Raw genomic sequence first — 16,913 nt, 5'->3', positions numbered from 1 at the left:
CTTACATTTAGGTGCTGATCATCACTTTGTGAACTTGTTGACAGTACTAATGTTTGGGAACCAATCCAGGTAAACTGACCAACATGTACAGATGTAGAACTAGTTATCAATATCATGTATAGATATAGCTAATGCAGATTGTAATTTGATCATCTATACATACTAACAATTTTGGTTTTGTTTTTTGTTGGGGAGCCCAATGCAGGGCTTGAACTCACGACCCTATGATCAAGAACCTGAACTGAGATCAAGAGTCGGACACTTACCTGACTGAGCCACCCAAGCACCTGAGGTTGGTTTCTTTTTTTATTTTTTTAAGATTTTTTTATTTTATTTTTATTATTTGAGACAGAGAGGAAGTGAGAGAGAGCATGAGCAGGGGGAGCAGCAGAGGGAGAGGGAGAAGCAGACTCCCCACTGAGCAGGGAGCCCGACATGGGACTCAATCCCAGGACCTTGAGATCATGACCTGAGCCAAAGGCTCACACTTAACTGACTGAGCCACCCAGGCGCCCTGGTTTGTTTTTTTAACAAGAGAATCCAAATACTTTATTGTGGATAACAAGGTACTTGTAAGACCTCATCTTAATCCATTATCCCTTTTCACCTAATCTTTTTTTGACCTCTTACAACAAATATAATTTCCACCCACAGGATGTTTCATTGCTTAGAAATGGGTTCTTTATATACCACTTATATACCACCCACATTTTACCGTCCAGATCTAAGTTACTATCCTCAGAAATGAGGTACTGATTGTAAGTTCATATTTATGTTTCTGTTCCAATATCTAGTTGCTCTAATTGCCTCACATTATTTTTTTTCAGTTGTGTATTCAGTAATCTTCTGCTGTTACGCTGTTTAGCCTTACTCCTTAAATTCCAAAAGGAGAAATATAATCATTATATGCCACTGAATAACAAGCCCCAAGGACATTTAAGTTGATAATTACAGGGAAATTAAATCACTGGATGAAAAGAATCTAATTAAGACAAAAAGGAAATATTATAAAGATCAGTCACTGGGTAACACAGTTGATCATCAGAACAGTTATATACATATAAGAATGATGCAATAGTTTAAGTATGCCTCCATTCCTTCCAACCTTCACACTATACTGCACTGATTTATACACACACACACAAGTAGTGTTTATGAATAATTTTTTCTAATTGACTCTCCACTTACACATACTGTCTCCATCACTGCTGTTAATTCCCTGCTGTGCATAACCATGATTTTCTTTACCCCACCTGTCAATAAAGATGAGGAATTTTACTTACTGTTCTTCATTAGCTTTTTCACTATCACACATCTATCCTACTGAAATCCTAGTCTATATTTTAATTTTCCTTCATGCTCTTTCATTTTCCTGTACTCAAAGTCAATGATTGTTATACTCTGCAAGGCAGTTTCAGAGTATTTTTGATATTATAGTATGTATAAATCATACTATAAAGCTTATGCAATTCTGAAAGGGGAAAAAGCTAACAGAATGATGTGGAAAAGGTGGTATAGGTGGGCAAGAATGGAAGGAACTTTGTAAAAAACAATCTGTTGAACATTGGCTGGAGATTGGCAATTAGATGAAGGGATAACCTGAGGAAAATCCAAAATGAATGCTAAACATTCCATGATACAGGGCAAAAATAATTCCTGTGACTGAATTATGTTATAAGTAACAAAGGTATAATAATGCAATCATTATTTGATTAGAATAAAATTGTAAATGAATGCCAGTATTAGTAAATTAAAAAGCACTTCTACCTAGAAATGGAAAAACTTTCTACCAAATGTGGAAATGTAATTGAAATTACAAAAATCTCTGAGAATGATCCCATTGAAAATACAGTTGACCGTTGAAACTGGGATTAGGGTGCCACTGCCCTGCACAATCAAAAATCATCATATAACTTCTGACTCACCCCAAACTATTAATAGCCTACTACTGCCTGGAAGCTTTCCAGTAACAGTTGATTAATACATATTTGTATGCTATATGTATTAGGTACTGTATTCATACAATAAAGTAAGCTAAAGAAAAAATGTTAAGAAAAACATAAGAGGGGCACCTGGAGGGCTCAGTCAGCTGAGCATCTACCTTAGGCTCAGGTCATGATCCCAGGGTCCTGGGATTGAGCCCCGCATCGGGCTCCCTGCTTCTTCCTCTCCCTTTGCCTGCTGCTTCCCTTGCTTCTGCTCTCTCTGTCAAGTGAATATAATCTTAAAAAAAAAAAATTTACAGTACTGTACTACCTTTATCAAAAAATTCACGTTTAAGTGGACCCACACAGTTTAAACCTGTGTTGTTGAAGGGTCAACTGTATTACATATTAAAATCTATGGAAGTCAGCATTAGTCACACAAAAAGTAAGGATTTAAATGATTAAACGATTATGTTAATAAGGAAAAAATGAAAATAAGTAATGTATACATGCCAATCAAGAAGATAGGAAACAACAAAGTGACCTAAAGAAAAGGTGAGGGGGGAATTCAATAAATACAGAATCAGATATAGCTAGAAAACACAGAAGAAATATAAATAACAAATACAAAAAATGATAAAAGAGAAAACCATCAGAGAAGGTATTTTCTAAAATGTTTTAAGACTGCTATGCTAATCAATTTGAAAATGTTGAATTACTGAATGAAAAGGGTGAATTATTTTCTAGGTAAATAGATATTAGAAACCCCAGGAGCCATAAAAATTGAAAAAGACCAATTTGCTAGACAGATAAAACTGTTAGAGACTCACCTCCCATGAAACAAAAAATCATAAGCAGGCCCATTGCTCAGGTTGTGGTAGTAAAACATGTAACGAGCTAGGGCTCCTAAAAGAAAGACCCAACTCATGATCTGGTGTAGGGAAGGGAGATGTGCCCTTGATTGTTGTGACAGAAAGCAAGAAATCTGAATATAGACACACTACTATGGTGTGAGGATGGAAGGCATGGAGACATGCTTTAACTGTTGCATCATTCTTATTGGACATACAAATCACCTGAAGGAGCTAAGGGAGACCACCATTTGACTATACAAAGAATCAAAAGGGGAAAAAACCTTTGTGTACTAAAATATGCTAAGTAAATAAGTAAAATTAATACCTAGTATTTTTTTTTTTTTAACTACAACAGAAACACACAACTTAAAAGACCAGAAGAACACACTTTTCGCCAATTCAGGTGTCTGGTCCAGTATAGGGAAGGTATAGGGTGAGGCTGGGAAAGTCTCAAAAAGCAAGAATAAATTTAAAGATTAAAGGACTGAGTCAGAGATACACAAAAATCACCATAAGAAATTTCTTGATATCCATACAACTGGGCATCAAGAACTAAGACTGGTGAGCTAAAGTAAACTGAATCAAAAACCAATTAAAAAAAACCATAATGAGACAAACAAGAGAAAGAAAATTTCAGATGCACCATTTTAAGTCGCTTATCAGTTACAATCGTAGGAAGAACATAAACACTCTTGCTGTTAACAGAACATGAGGGCAACCAATAAATGCAGAAGGAATGAGGGACTTAGAAGAAAACACTGATCTAAATGAAGATTTTTCATTGTAAAAATCATTAGGCAAATTATTAATAAGGAACAATATATTCATAGAATGACAAGCTAAGACCACAGAGATTTTTCTTTTTCTAAGTAGGCTCCCTCGGGGCTTGAACTCACAACCCTGAGATCAAAATGTGAGGTGAGATCAAGAGTAGGACGGTTAACCGACTGAACCGCCCAGGCGCCCCTCAGAGCTATCCTTCTGACCATACTGTGTGAATTTGCTTTCTCCCTCATTCTTTATTCCTTTGTTGTTTTTTACTTTTCTTTATAGCACTTACCACTATATATGATACATTTTCTAATTATTTGTTTTCCTGTTTATTATACATCTCACTAGTCAATTTCATAAAGCAAGAACTGTATCATTTTTTCCTCACCATTGTACTGATAGGGCTACCATAATATTTATCTCAGTGTAGACAATGATTAAATGTTAAATATATAAATGCCCATGGTTTTTTGTCAAGAGAATTTATATAAATCCAAATAGAAAGCAACATGGAAAAAATGTTGGTTGCACTACGAAAGACCTTAACTGGCTTCCCAAAGTGTTGGGCTTTTTTCCACAGGGTTTTAAAGGGAGTTTCCCAAAAACATCACAAGGACCCACCGCTTCCCCGAGAAGCTGGGCTTTTTACTCTTGTGATGGCTTTCCCTCTCTTACCAGCCCTCACTCACCTGGCCCTCTGTTCTTGTCATATCCCTTACAACCCTCCAGAACAACTTTCCCTTCCTCCAATAAGGTGATCACAAATGGCTTAAAAATGGAACAACCTGCTTACGACAAAGAAATGTAACATAAGGTATAAAAAAAAGAACTACAATTATATAGAACACTTAAGAGAACTGGTTAAGTTTTGATAAATGAAGTTGAAATGATACTGATAGATTTCAGAGAAGAGAAATGTGAGGAGACTGAAAGACCATTCACCTTAGAGTGACCACAGAATTATATAAAGAGATCTTTATTCAAACCCATTCCAACTCTTTGTCTTGTGAGGCAATTTATTGTACCAGTTAACAACATCAGCTTTTGTGTCAGACTACTTGGAAAGAAAGCCTCCTTTTGATACTAATTAGCTGTGTAACCCTGGAGAAGTTGCCTAAATACTTTTTGCCTTAGCAAAATAATACAAGTATTCATGTCATAGGGTTACTGAAGAATTAAAAGATTCAATATATTAAAAGTGCTTAGAATAGGGCCTGGTACATGCCAAGATCTATGTGATCTGACAGGAAAACAGGTAGCTTTCTAAAACATTAAAAGACCCTTGCTGGAATACTGACAAATGTTAAATGCGAAATTCTTTAACCACAAAACAGGTATAAGACAATAGATGTGAGGCAATGAACATGAATTCTGTTTATCCATCTAACATATAAATTATGCATTCTTTTAATAATCATAACAAATCAGGACACAGTTTCCTAGCTACTCTTCAAGAAGGTGGGAAAGAAAATAGCAAAGCATTTGTAGCAATTCTGACTTAGAACCCAATATAAGAGCTATCTCAAAGGATGTGCTATATGTCTTTTTTTTTTTTTTTAAGATTTTATTTGACAGAGAAAGACACAGCGGAGAGAGGGAACACAAGCAGGGGGAGTGGGGGAGGCAGGCCTCCCGTGGAGCAGGGAAGCTGATGCGTAGCTTGATCCCAGGACCCCGGGATCATGACTTGAGCTGAAGGCAGATGCCCAACGACTGAGCCACCCAGGCTCCCTATGCTGTATGTCTTCTAAAATTCAAATTAAACTCCCTGGGTATCAGGGAAAGTAGAAATATGAAGGGACTGAGAAGATACAAACATCATGAAGAATGATGAATGTGCTTAATGGAGGTGTCATCTCTAACCCAATGTTCAACCATGCCTCTGGAAACAGGTACCTACTTTTTTTTTTTTTTTCAAAACCTGTTTTTTATTTACATTTGTTTACTTCAATTACATGCATGTTTTGTTTTGAAAACAGGAGTAATTAGCCAAAAATGCATTAAAATTTTAAAATAGCAATTAAATATACAAAAATATAGCTTACAAAAACTGCAAATGTTTAAAAATATTCTGCTGCAGAATTCTTAGTGTACAAACACGTCTATGAAACCTAAGGCTCAGCATTTCATAAACCTTTTTTTTGAGGGACAGGTACCTACTTTCTTAAAAGATAGCCTTGGGTTTACTAAAAAGCAACTGATATTCAATAGCACATATTCTAAATTATATGAAGCAGATAAATTTACCCAGTGAGACCAAGTTGCTATAGTTCTCCATCATCACATCCCAATACAAGTCCCTCTGAGCTGAATCCAGACATTCCCATTCCTCTTGAGAGAAGTTGATGACCACATCCCTGAATGTCACCAATTCCTGAAACAACAAACCATATATAGATGAAATTGAAGGAAATATTTTTGAGAAAAAAGAAAAGAATTGCATTATGGCAGGTAGACTAAACAGTAACCTGGTAGGCCTGCGGTAGAAGATCTGGAGAACAGATAGGCACACAGGAGTTATACTGTTATGTGTGGTTCCAACTCTCACTAGAGAGTGAAAAACTATGGGAATGTGGGGCAGGCTCTATTTGGTAGGAAGGTTCAGAAAAAGGAAATGTTCACAAAGGAGACAGATCCAGCAACTTACATGATCCATGCTTAGAACTGTAAAGAATTGCTCTGGGAATTCCATTTCTGCCATGACAGTGTGAGGAACTCCGATGACATGCTCCTCCATCAAAACTGGTGAAAATTATATATAAAAATATATAGCAAATGAAAAAAAATTTGTTCAAGAAAATCTACTAAAACTGATTACAAGCTGAAATTCTATGGTATCTGAACAAAACCATTCCTTGTTCATCCCATCTGAGTGAGAAAAATACTCTATTCCATATTGGTACAGTCAGGGCTTCCTCACCACTCATCAACCCATGCTCCCAGATAGATGGCCACCTTCCTGGGAGGAGGAGGACATCAACATTTCTCATTCTGCCCCCATATGCCTATTGCTTAGGAAAATGCAGCTAAGGGATAGATTTTCTTCTGTCTAGCAGCCAAACACAAAACGTAATACGTGCCCTGGGTGTGGCAGTGGTAAGAATACCGGGGTTCCAGTTGTCTGCCATGGATCATGCTGAGAGCAAATTGCAACTTCTGGCTGCTGTACCCCCGCCACCCCCAATCTACCAAGTACTCAGTTCCTAAAAGCAGAGGTGTGACTCAGAGTGAAGCATGCTATTGTCCCAAGCACTAGACCTGTGGCTCTGTGATTCTATCCAGGGGGAGAAGCAGGCCATAGACGAGAGACCTGTATCTCCCTCTCCAAAGGAAATTACTTCACTCGTAACTATGGAAAGTTCAAGCCTAAGGACATTCTCAAAAACAGCAAAGTTTTGGTAAAAGACTGAAAGACTCACTGGAGGTGAGTATTTGATTTTCACAGGCAGTATGTACGTATATTTTTTCCCCTTTCACTTAACCATTTTGAATATCAACTGTATAAAATAATATATTATTGGGCCTATAACATATAAAAGTATAGTATTTCTGCTAATAACACAAAGGAGGTGGGTAAAAGCAAAGCCAAATTGGTAAGTAAATGAATATATGGTACTTCAAATCCACAATATCAAATCAGAAAAATAAAAAACAGTAAATAAGGGGCAACTGGCTGACTCAGTAGGCATAGCATGTGGCTCTGATCTTGGGGTTGTGAGTTCGAGCACCATGCTGGCTGTAGAGCTTACTGAAAATTATAAGATTAAGATAACAAAAGGCATAGATATATTACAGGTTTTCTTTTGTTCTCATACTTTTTTTAAAAATTTAAATTCAATTAACATATATTACTGGTTTCAGAGGTATAGGCCTGTGATTCATCAGTCTTACATAATACCCAGTGCTCATTATATCACATGCCCTCCTTAATGTCCATCACCCAGTCACTCCATCCTTCCACCCCCCTCCCCTCCAGCAACCCTCAGATTCTTTTTTTTTTTTTTAAGATTTTATTTATTTATTTGACAGAGAGAGACACAGCAAGAGAGGGAACACAAGCAGGGAGAGTGGTAGAGGGAAAAGCAAGCAGGAAGGCTGATGCGGGGCCTGGGATCATGACCTGAGCCAAAGGGAGATGCTTAATGACTGAGCCACCCAGGCACCCCCAGATTGTTTCTTATGATTAAGAGTCTCTTATGGTTTGTCTCCCTCTCTGGTTTCATCTTGTTTCATTTTTTCCTCTCTTCCCCTATGATCCTGTTTTGTTTCCTAAATTCCACATATCCGTAAGATCATGTAATTGTCTGATTGACTTATTTTGCTCAGCAAAATAAGGGTGTTAACCCTCTAGTTTTATTCACGTCACTGCAAATGGCAAGATTCCAATTTTTGATGGCTGTGTAATATTCCATTGTGTATATATACACCACATCTTCTTTATCCATTCATCTGTCGACGGACATCTGGGCTCTTTCCATAGTTTGGCTATTGTGGATGCTGCTGCTATAAACATTGCGGTACAGGTGCCCCTTCAGATCACTACCTTTGTATCTTTGGGGTAAATACCCAGTAGTGCAATTGCTGGATCATAGGGTAGCTCCATTTTCAACTTTTTGAGGAACCTCCATACTGTTCCAGAGTGGCTGCACCAGTTATATTCCCACCAACAGTGTAGGAGGGTTCCCCTTTTTGTTCTCATACTTTTTAAAAGACAAGTAACACTTCTCTATCTCATGGGATTTTAGTATATATGGAAAGCTGTTTCTCATTAGATATATACATTAAGCTCTGGATCAACCACTAAAAATAGGTGCAAATCCTATATCTCTAATCCTATATTTAACCCCATAGGGTTAAATACAACTCAGTATAAAAAAAGACCTAATCCAATTAAAAAATGGTCAGGATCTGAATAGACATTTTCCCCAAAAATATAAATGGTAAACAAATACATGAAAAGGTGCTCCATATCATTAATCGTCATGGAAATGCAATACAGAACCACAATGAGATATTGCCTTATACCTGTTAGAATGGTTGTTATCAAAAAGACAATGAGTAACAAGTGTTGGTGAGATGTGGAGAAAAGGGAAACCTTCTGCACTGTTGGGAATGTAAACGGTGCAGCAGGTTCCTCAAAGATTTAAAAATAGAACCACCGTATGATCTAAGCAATTCCACCTCTGAGTATTTATCTGAAGGAAATGAAAGCTTTCAGAAAGATTTCTGCACCCCATATGTTCACTGCAGCATTATCTAAAATACACAAGGCATGGAAACAAACTAAATGTTCACTGATGGTTGAATGGTTAAAGAAAATTTGGTGTGTATACAGAATGGAATATTATTCTGCCATAAAAAGGTAAGGAAATTGTGCCATTTGCAACTACTTGAATTGACCTCGAGGGCATTATGCTAGCTGAAGTAAATGAGAGAAAGAAAAATACTCAATGATCTCACTTATATCTGGAATTAAGACTTAAAAGACAAAACAACCTCACAGATACAACATAGTGGTGGTTTCCGGCGGGGGAAGGGGGAATGTGGGTGGGCAAAATGGATGAATGTGGTCAAGGAAGGTACAAATTTCCAATTATAAAGTAAGCCAAGAGGATGTTAATGTATAGCATAGTAATTATACTTGATACTGTGTTGTATGTTTGAAAGTGGCTAAAATGGTAAATCTTAAAAGTTATCAGAAGGTGATGGATGTTAACTGAATTTATTTTGGTAATCATTTTGCAATATATACATATATTAAATCATGTTGTACACCTAAAACTAATGTGTTACATGTCAATAATATCTCAATAAAGCTAAAAGAAATAACAATGGTGAAGGCAACTGAAAGGCAAATATATAATCCAATAATACTGTATTTTGTGTTTGTTGTTCCTCCTTTTTTGCAATGTCTTTAAAGACCTGCATAAAACATAATTATAAACCTATTTAAAGGGCACACAATGTATAAAGATATAATCTGGGACTAAAACAACATTAGAAAAGAAGATTGGAGGGGCGCCTGGGTGGCTTAGTCGTTAAGCGTCTGCCTTCGGCTCAGGTCATGATCCCAGGGTCCTGGGATCGAGCCCCACATCGGGCTCCCTGCTCGGCGGGGGGCCTGCTTCTCCCTCTCCCACTCCCCCTGCTTGTGTTCCCTCTCTTGCTGTGTCTTTCTCTGTCAAATAAATAAATAAAATCTTAAAAAAAAAAAAAAAAGAGTGAACATAAAACCTTATAAAAAAAAAAGAAAAGAAGATTGGAGCAGTTATAGGAGCTAAACTTTTCTATACTATTAAAACTAAATTGCTGTACAGTGAAGGTTTGACTCAGCAGGTCTGAAATGTTTAAGCCCTGCCCATTCCAAGCAAAGTGTAGGCCTTTAACCAGCTCCTGGTAGATTACCTCTAGTCCCTGGAATATCTGGCATTTAATGATTTTAATCTGTATCCTGTCACTGGGGGGAAAAAAAATGAGTACAATAGCTTTTCTGATGTCTGTGAATCCTTCTAGCAAATCATTGAAACTGAAAGTGGTCTTGGGACCCCTGAATAAAGGTGGTTTTATTTCAAACTAGTTCATTATAAATACAAATTTTTAATTGAAATCTACAGGATAAATGCTAAGAAAATGACTAAATGGTATAATGAATAGGAAATAAAAAAGGAGTGAAATGATAAACTACAAAAAAAATCAATGGAACAGAAAAGTAAAGAAGATACAGTGTATATAGAAAACAAGTAGAAACTGGTAGAAGCAAGTCTTCAGTTATTACATTATCAAATGCAAATGGATTAGACTTTTCAACTGAAAGGCAGAAATTGGCAAAATGGGTAGAAAATATGGTGTAACTGTATTCAATTACAACAAACTGATGACAAATCCAAATATATAAATAGGTTGAAAATAGAAGGATGGAAAAGTATATTGCATACCAGTAGTCATCAAAGAGCTGGATGGCTATAACATGAGACCAAACAGGCTTTAAGTCAGTATTCTTACAGGAGACAAAGAAACCTATGTTGATAAAAGGGTCTGCCTACAAGAAGACACAACTATGAACACATATGCCATGAAGCAACAATTGACAGGATTGAGGGGAGAAATAGAAAGTTCTTTTTATTTTTTTAAGATTTATTTATTTATTGGGGCACCTGGATGGCTTCAGTTAAGTGGCTGACTCTTGATTTCAGCTCAGGTCATAATCTCAGGGTTGTGAGACTGAGAGCCCTGCGTCAGGCTCTGTGCTCAGCTGAGAGTCTGATTGAGATTCTCTTTCCCTTTCCCACTGCCCCTCCTCCTGCTTGCACATGCATGCTCTCTAATAAATCTTTTTTTAAAAAAGGTTTTGCCTATCCATAATAAAATTAGAAATAAAAGAAAAATGGGAAACTCAAAAACATATGGAATTTAAACAAAACACTCCTAAATAACACATCAAAAATGAAAAGGAAAACTGGAAAATATCTTGTGAATAACACAACATACCAAAATTTATGACATGCAATTAATGATTAGAGGAAAACTTTTGAAGCTTAAAGTGCCTATAATTAAAAGTAAATATCTAGGTCAAATCTAACCTCCCTCCTTAAGTCACTGGGAAAAGAGTAAAGATATCAAATAGGAAAAATACCCCAAAATAAATGAAACTGAAAGCTAGTTTTATGAAAAGTTTTTAAAAGTTCACAAATGTTTAGTAATCTAGAATGACTGAAGAGAGAAGACTCCCTTTACTATAATCATAAGTGAAAGAGGGGACAGTACTACCAGCTTTACAGAAATGAAAATTGATTACAAAGGAATAAGATGAACAATTGCACAAGAAATCAGAAAACCCAGATGAACTGGATAAATTCACAGAAACACACAAACTTTCAAATTTACTCATGAAGACAGAATATTTGAATAATCTTATAACACGTAAACAATTATTTTTAAAACAACCCATAAAGAAAAGCCCAGGTCTGCATAGCTTCACTGTTAAGTTCTATGAAACATTTAAAGCAGAATACTAATTCTTCACCAACTCTTCAAGATGTAAAAAAGGAGAGAAAACTTCCCCACTCATTTTATGAAGCCAATACTAACTTGATAGTAATATCAGAAAAAGACATTACAATAAATGGCAACTACCGCTAATATCTTCTATGAATATGGATGCAAAAAATCTAAACAAAACACTGGTACACTAGGAACATATAAAAATAATTACATACCATGATTAAGTGGGATTTATCCCTGGAATTCCAAAATTAGATTGTTAATCTAATGTAATATATTGTATCAGTATAATAAAAAAACTACATGACCATTTTCATACATGAAGAATAAGCATTTGACAAAATCCAACACCCTTTCATGACAAGAAAGTGAATTTAGGAACAGAAGGGAACTACCTCCACATGATAAAATTGACAGCTACCATTAGACATAGTGATCTTACCCCTAATATCAAAACAGGACAAGGATATATAAACCTTATTGCCTCTTCTTTTTTAAATTTTATTTATTTATTTGAGAGAGAAAGAGTACAAGTGGGAGAAGCAGAGGGAGAAAGAATCTCAGACTCCGGCTGAGCACGGAGCCCCACAGGGGCTCGATCTCACGACCCCAAGATCACGACCTGAGCCAAAACCAAGATTTAGACACCCAACCAAATGCGCCACCCAGACGCACCCGCCCATTGCCTCTTATAATCAACACTGTTCTAGAGGTGTAACAAGGACAAATAGGAAATAAAAAGAGGCACCTGTAGTGGAAAGAAGGAAGGAAAATAATCTCCATTAATAGACGACATGACCTTATATACAGAAAACCCTAGAACACTGTAACACTATTAGAATTCAGCAAGATCACAGGATGCAAATAAATATGCAAAAATCAATTCTGTGTTTATACATTTGCAATAATAATCTGAATTAAAATAATTCCAAGGTGCCTGGGTGGCTCAGTTGGTTAAGCGACCAACTCTTGATTTCAGCTCAGGTCAAGCGGGAAGTCTGCTTGAGATTCTTTCTCCCTCTCCCTGTCCCTCACCCTCACTCACACTTGTGCACATGTGCACTCTCTAAAATAAATCTTTTTTAAAAAAGGAAAACATAATTCCATTTATAACAGTATCCAAAGGAATGAAATATTTAACAAAAATGCAAACTGTGTACTTTAAGAAAAAAAACATTAGTAAAAGAACTTAAGCTGAAAGTCATCCCATGTTTATGAACTGGACTACTAGACAGTAAATTGCAATAGTCCTCAAAACAATCTACACATTCAATGTAACCCCTATCAGAGTCCCAGTTGGCTTCTTTGTAGAAACTGACATGCTGATTTTTTTTTTTTAAGATTTTATTTATTTGTTTGACAGAGAGAGACACAGCGAGAGAGGGAGCACAAGCAGGGGGAGTGGGGGAGGGAGAAGCAGGCCTCCCGCTTCAGCAGGGAGCCTGACACGGGGCTTGATCCCAGAACCCCGGGATCACGACTGAGCCACCCATGCGCCCCTGACATGCTGACTTTTAAATTCATATGAAATTGTAAGTGACTGAAAATAACAAAAATATCTGGAAAAAAAAAATTGGAAGACTAGCAATTCCCAACGTAATCAAAGCAACTGAATGTTGCCATAATGTTAGATATATTAATCAACAGAATGGAACTGTTTGGAAATTAAACCCATGTATCTCTAGTCAATTGATTTTTTTTTAGGATTTATTTATTTATTTTAGAGAAAGTGAGAATGTGTGGGGGGGGGGGCAGAAGGACAGGGAGAGCGAGAATCTCAAGCAGACTCCTTGCTGGGGGGGAGCCTGACTCCAGGCTGGATCTCACGATCGTCAGATCATGACCTAAGCCAAAATCAAAGAGATGCCTAACTGAGCCACCCAGGTGCCCCAAATGATTTTTGACAAGAGCACAAAGACCTTTCAGTGGGGAAAGGACAGTCTTTTCAACAAATGGTGCTAAGAAAACGATATCCACCTACAAAAAGAATGAAATTAGACCCCTTCCTCACAATATGTAAGAATGAACTAAAAATTGATCAATGACCCAAATGTAAACCTAAAAATATAAAACTCATAGAAAATATAGGAGTAAATCATCATGACCTTAAATTTGGCAATGGATTCTTGGACACCAAAACACACCTAACAAAAGAAAAAAATGGAAAAATTGGGCTTCATCAAAACTGAAATCTTTTGTGTATCAAAGAACATTACTGGAAAAACTGAAAGGACAATCTACAGAATAGAAAATATTTGTAAATGATACATACCTGGCAAAAGATTTCAATAAACATTTCTCCAAAGAAGATATACAAATGTTAATAAGCATGTGTAAAAAAAATTCTAAAAATCGTGATCAGGGAAATGCATTTCAGAACTGCAATGAGAGTGACAGCAGCAAGATGTCAGACTTGAAAGCTCCAGATCCTTGTTCCCTTACAAAATCAAAAAAGCTAAAAATCCTAGGAATTGGCTAAAATAATTTTCATATGAGTTTTAGAAATTTAAAACCTACAGCAACAAGTAAATGCTCAATCAAGTAAAACCACACTGAAAGAGTAGGAAATTTTGTGAGGCTTTTACTTCCCCTTACCCCAATGCTGGCATGGTCAGGAAAAACTGTCCTATTTCACAGTTTCTTCCTTTTGGCTGAAAGTAGCAATACAACTCATTTGCAACATTCCAGTCTGTCTCTGGGCTGCCTAATAGACTTTTCTCTCTTTTACCTGAGTTGGAGTTCAGACAGGTAATAGTGGCACAGCTTAGATGTTAGGCTGTAAAGGGCCACAGAAGTCAGTGGCAGGCACCATGGTTCACAAAATCTGCAAGGGGACTGTAGACCTGTGGATGCCTGGGGCAGAAGATTACAGGGAGAGAAATACAAAAGAACCTGTAAGGCCCACAGAAGATGGGGTGAGATTCTTTAGAAATTAAGACATTATTTTTTAAAATATTTATTTATTTGAGAGAGAGAGAGAGAGAGAGGCAGAAACTTTAGCAGACTTCTGCATTGAGGGCAGAGCCTGATGCAGGGCTCAATCCCAGGACCCAGAGATCATGACCTGAGGGGAAACCAAGTCGGATGCTTAACTGACTGCGTCACCCAGGTGCCCCTAGAAATTAAGCAGGTGGTATATGAGGAACACTGAGCAAAGGCACATATACAGGCACAGGCATAATAAATACCTAGGGGAAAAAAAACTACGAAGACCTTGTGTTTTCACCCTGGGCTGATACAAAGGCTCAGAACATGCCCTACTAATGCACTACTTCACTAATAAGTGAAGGCCTACCCCACCAGTCTGCAAAGACTGAGAGAGGTAGCTGTTTTATCAAATTCCCAGTTTTCAACAAAATTCATAAGGCATGCAAAGATACAGGAAAACATGATCCAATCAATAGATGAAAATAAATACCCTAAAGCCATCACTGAAGAAATAACAGAATCACTAGACAATGACTTTAAAACGACTATCTTAAATATGCTCAAAGAACTAAAGGAAAATTGACAAAAGAGTAAAGGAATTTAGAAAAATGACATGAACAAATGAGAATATCATCAAAGAGATAGAAATTCAAAAAATAAAGAACCAAACAAATTCTGGACCTGACAAATCCAATAACTGTATTTTGAAATTCCACAGCTGACTCAAAAAAGTTGATGAGGGGCGCCTGGGTGGCTCAGTTGTTAAGCATCTGCCTTTGGCTCAGGTCATGATCCCAGAGTCCTGGGATCGAGCCCCACATCGGGCTCCCTGCTCGGCGGGAAGCCTGCTTCTCCCTCCCCCACTCCCCCTGCTTGTGTTCCCTCTCTTGCTGTGTCTCTCTCTGTCAAACAAAATCTTAAAAAAAAAAAAGCTGATGAACAAATCAGCACACTTGAAAACAGCTCATTGGAAATTATCAAGTCTGAGGAGTGAAAAGGAAAAAAAAATGAATAAAAGTCAGTGAAGCATCAGGGACTTATGGGACATTGCAAAATGATACCTACATGAGGGGAGTCACAAAAGGAAAAGAAAGAGAGAAAGGAACAGTGTGATTTGAAGAAACAATACCAAATACTCCCCAAGTGTGAAGACAAGAATTTACAGATCCAAGAACCTCAATGAACTAATAGTAGCATAAAGCCCAAGAGATGCACACCAAAATACATTAACATCAAAATGCTGAAAAACAAAGAATATTAAAAGCAGCAAGAGAAAAGACACTCATCATGTACAAGGGATCCTCCATAAGACTATCAGATTTTGCAGCAGAAACTCTGAAGTCCAGAAGACAGTGAAATGATATATTTAAAATGCTGAAAGAGGGACACCAGCTGACTCAGTCAGTAGAACATATGACTCCTGATCTTGGGGTTGTGAGTTCAAGCCCCACATTGGGCACAGACATTAGTTAAAAAAAAAAAAAAATTAAGGGCACCTGGGTGGCTCAGTCAGGTCTTGATCTCAGCTCAGGTCTGGAGCCTACTTAAATAAATAAATAAATAAATAAAATAAAATGCTAAAAGACGCCCTGTCAACTGAGAATTTTATATGTGGCAAAACTGTTGTTCAAAAAAATGAAGGAGAAATTAAGACTTTCCCCAGATAAAGAAAAACTGAGGGAATTCATTATCACTAGACATTCTGTACAAGAAATGCCAAAGGGAGACTTTCAGGTTGAAATGAAAAGAAGCTACACAGTAACTCAAAGCTATATGGAGATATAAAGAAAATAGTAGGGGAAAATATAAAAGCCAGTATTTTTGTAATTCTGGTTTATAACTCCACTTTTTGTTTTCTACAGAATATAAAAGATACATAAATAAAAAAGTTATATATCTACATTAATGGGTACAAAATACATAAAAATGTTAATTCATGACTTCACTATTCTAAAGCGGGTGAAAGTGGAACTGAAAAGGAGTACAGATTTTGTATGTGGTCAAAGTTGGTGTCAATTTAAAATAGATTTTTGTAACTTTAGGATGTTATACATACTTCCCATGGTAACCACAACCAAGATATCTATAGGACATACTCAAAAGGAAAACAAACGGGAATCAAAAAGTGTCATTATGGGTACAGAGCTTCAGTTCAGGAAGGTGAGAAAGTTCTGGAGATGGGTGGCAATGGTTGCATAACAATGTAAGTATACTTAATGCCACTGAATTGTAACCTTAAAAATGGTTACTATGATAAATCTTATTTAAATATATTTTAGAGTAAAATACTACGATGAGATACTACTTTATACCTACTAGGATATCTACAAAGAAAAAGTCGCATAGGGGCACCTGGGTGGTTCAATTGGTTAAGCATCTGCCTTCGGCTCAGGTCATGATCCCAAGGTCCTGGGACTGAACCCTGTGTGTCGGG

At 36.9% G+C, this 16,913-nt stretch overlaps 1 protein-coding gene and 1 long non-coding RNA gene across 4 annotated transcripts in view; one reads left to right on the top strand and one right to left on the bottom strand.

The window, feature by feature from the left end:
- LOC148163201 (uncharacterized) overlaps positions 1–7,576 on the top strand; it is a 71,372-nt gene extending 63,796 nt beyond the window's left edge. Inside the window, exons 5-7 of the long non-coding RNA XR_015769384.1 lie at positions 196–292; positions 5,112–5,442; positions 6,833–7,576. This is a non-coding gene — a long non-coding RNA (uncharacterized LOC148163201). The remainder of the gene's footprint in view (positions 1–195; positions 293–5,111; positions 5,443–6,832) is intronic.
- ZNF529 (zinc finger protein 529) overlaps positions 1–16,913 on the bottom strand; it is a 41,512-nt gene that overhangs the window by 3,481 nt on the left and 21,118 nt on the right. For 2 of the 3 annotated variants that reach the window (XM_028090720.2, XM_028090715.2), the window contains 2 exons: positions 6,198–6,292; positions 5,798–5,924 (listed from right to left, as the gene is read on the bottom strand). In XM_028090720.2, coding sequence (XP_027946521.2) covers positions 5,798–5,924; positions 6,198–6,292 — 222 coding nt within the window. Of the gene's footprint in view, positions 1–5,797; positions 5,925–6,197; positions 6,293–14,279; positions 14,405–16,913 lie in introns of all 3 variants that reach the window. The other variant, XM_028090716.2, reaches the window with a different exon arrangement.

This window comes from Eumetopias jubatus, unplaced genomic scaffold (genome assembly GCF_037043125.1).
Source record: "Eumetopias jubatus isolate StellerSeaLion01/CBP00866 unplaced genomic scaffold, mEumJub1_p1.0 scaffold_10, whole genome shotgun sequence".
Taxonomy (NCBI): Eukaryota; Metazoa; Chordata; class Mammalia; order Carnivora; family Otariidae; genus Eumetopias; species Eumetopias jubatus.
This window is presented reverse-complemented; position numbering and strand designations above follow the sequence as displayed.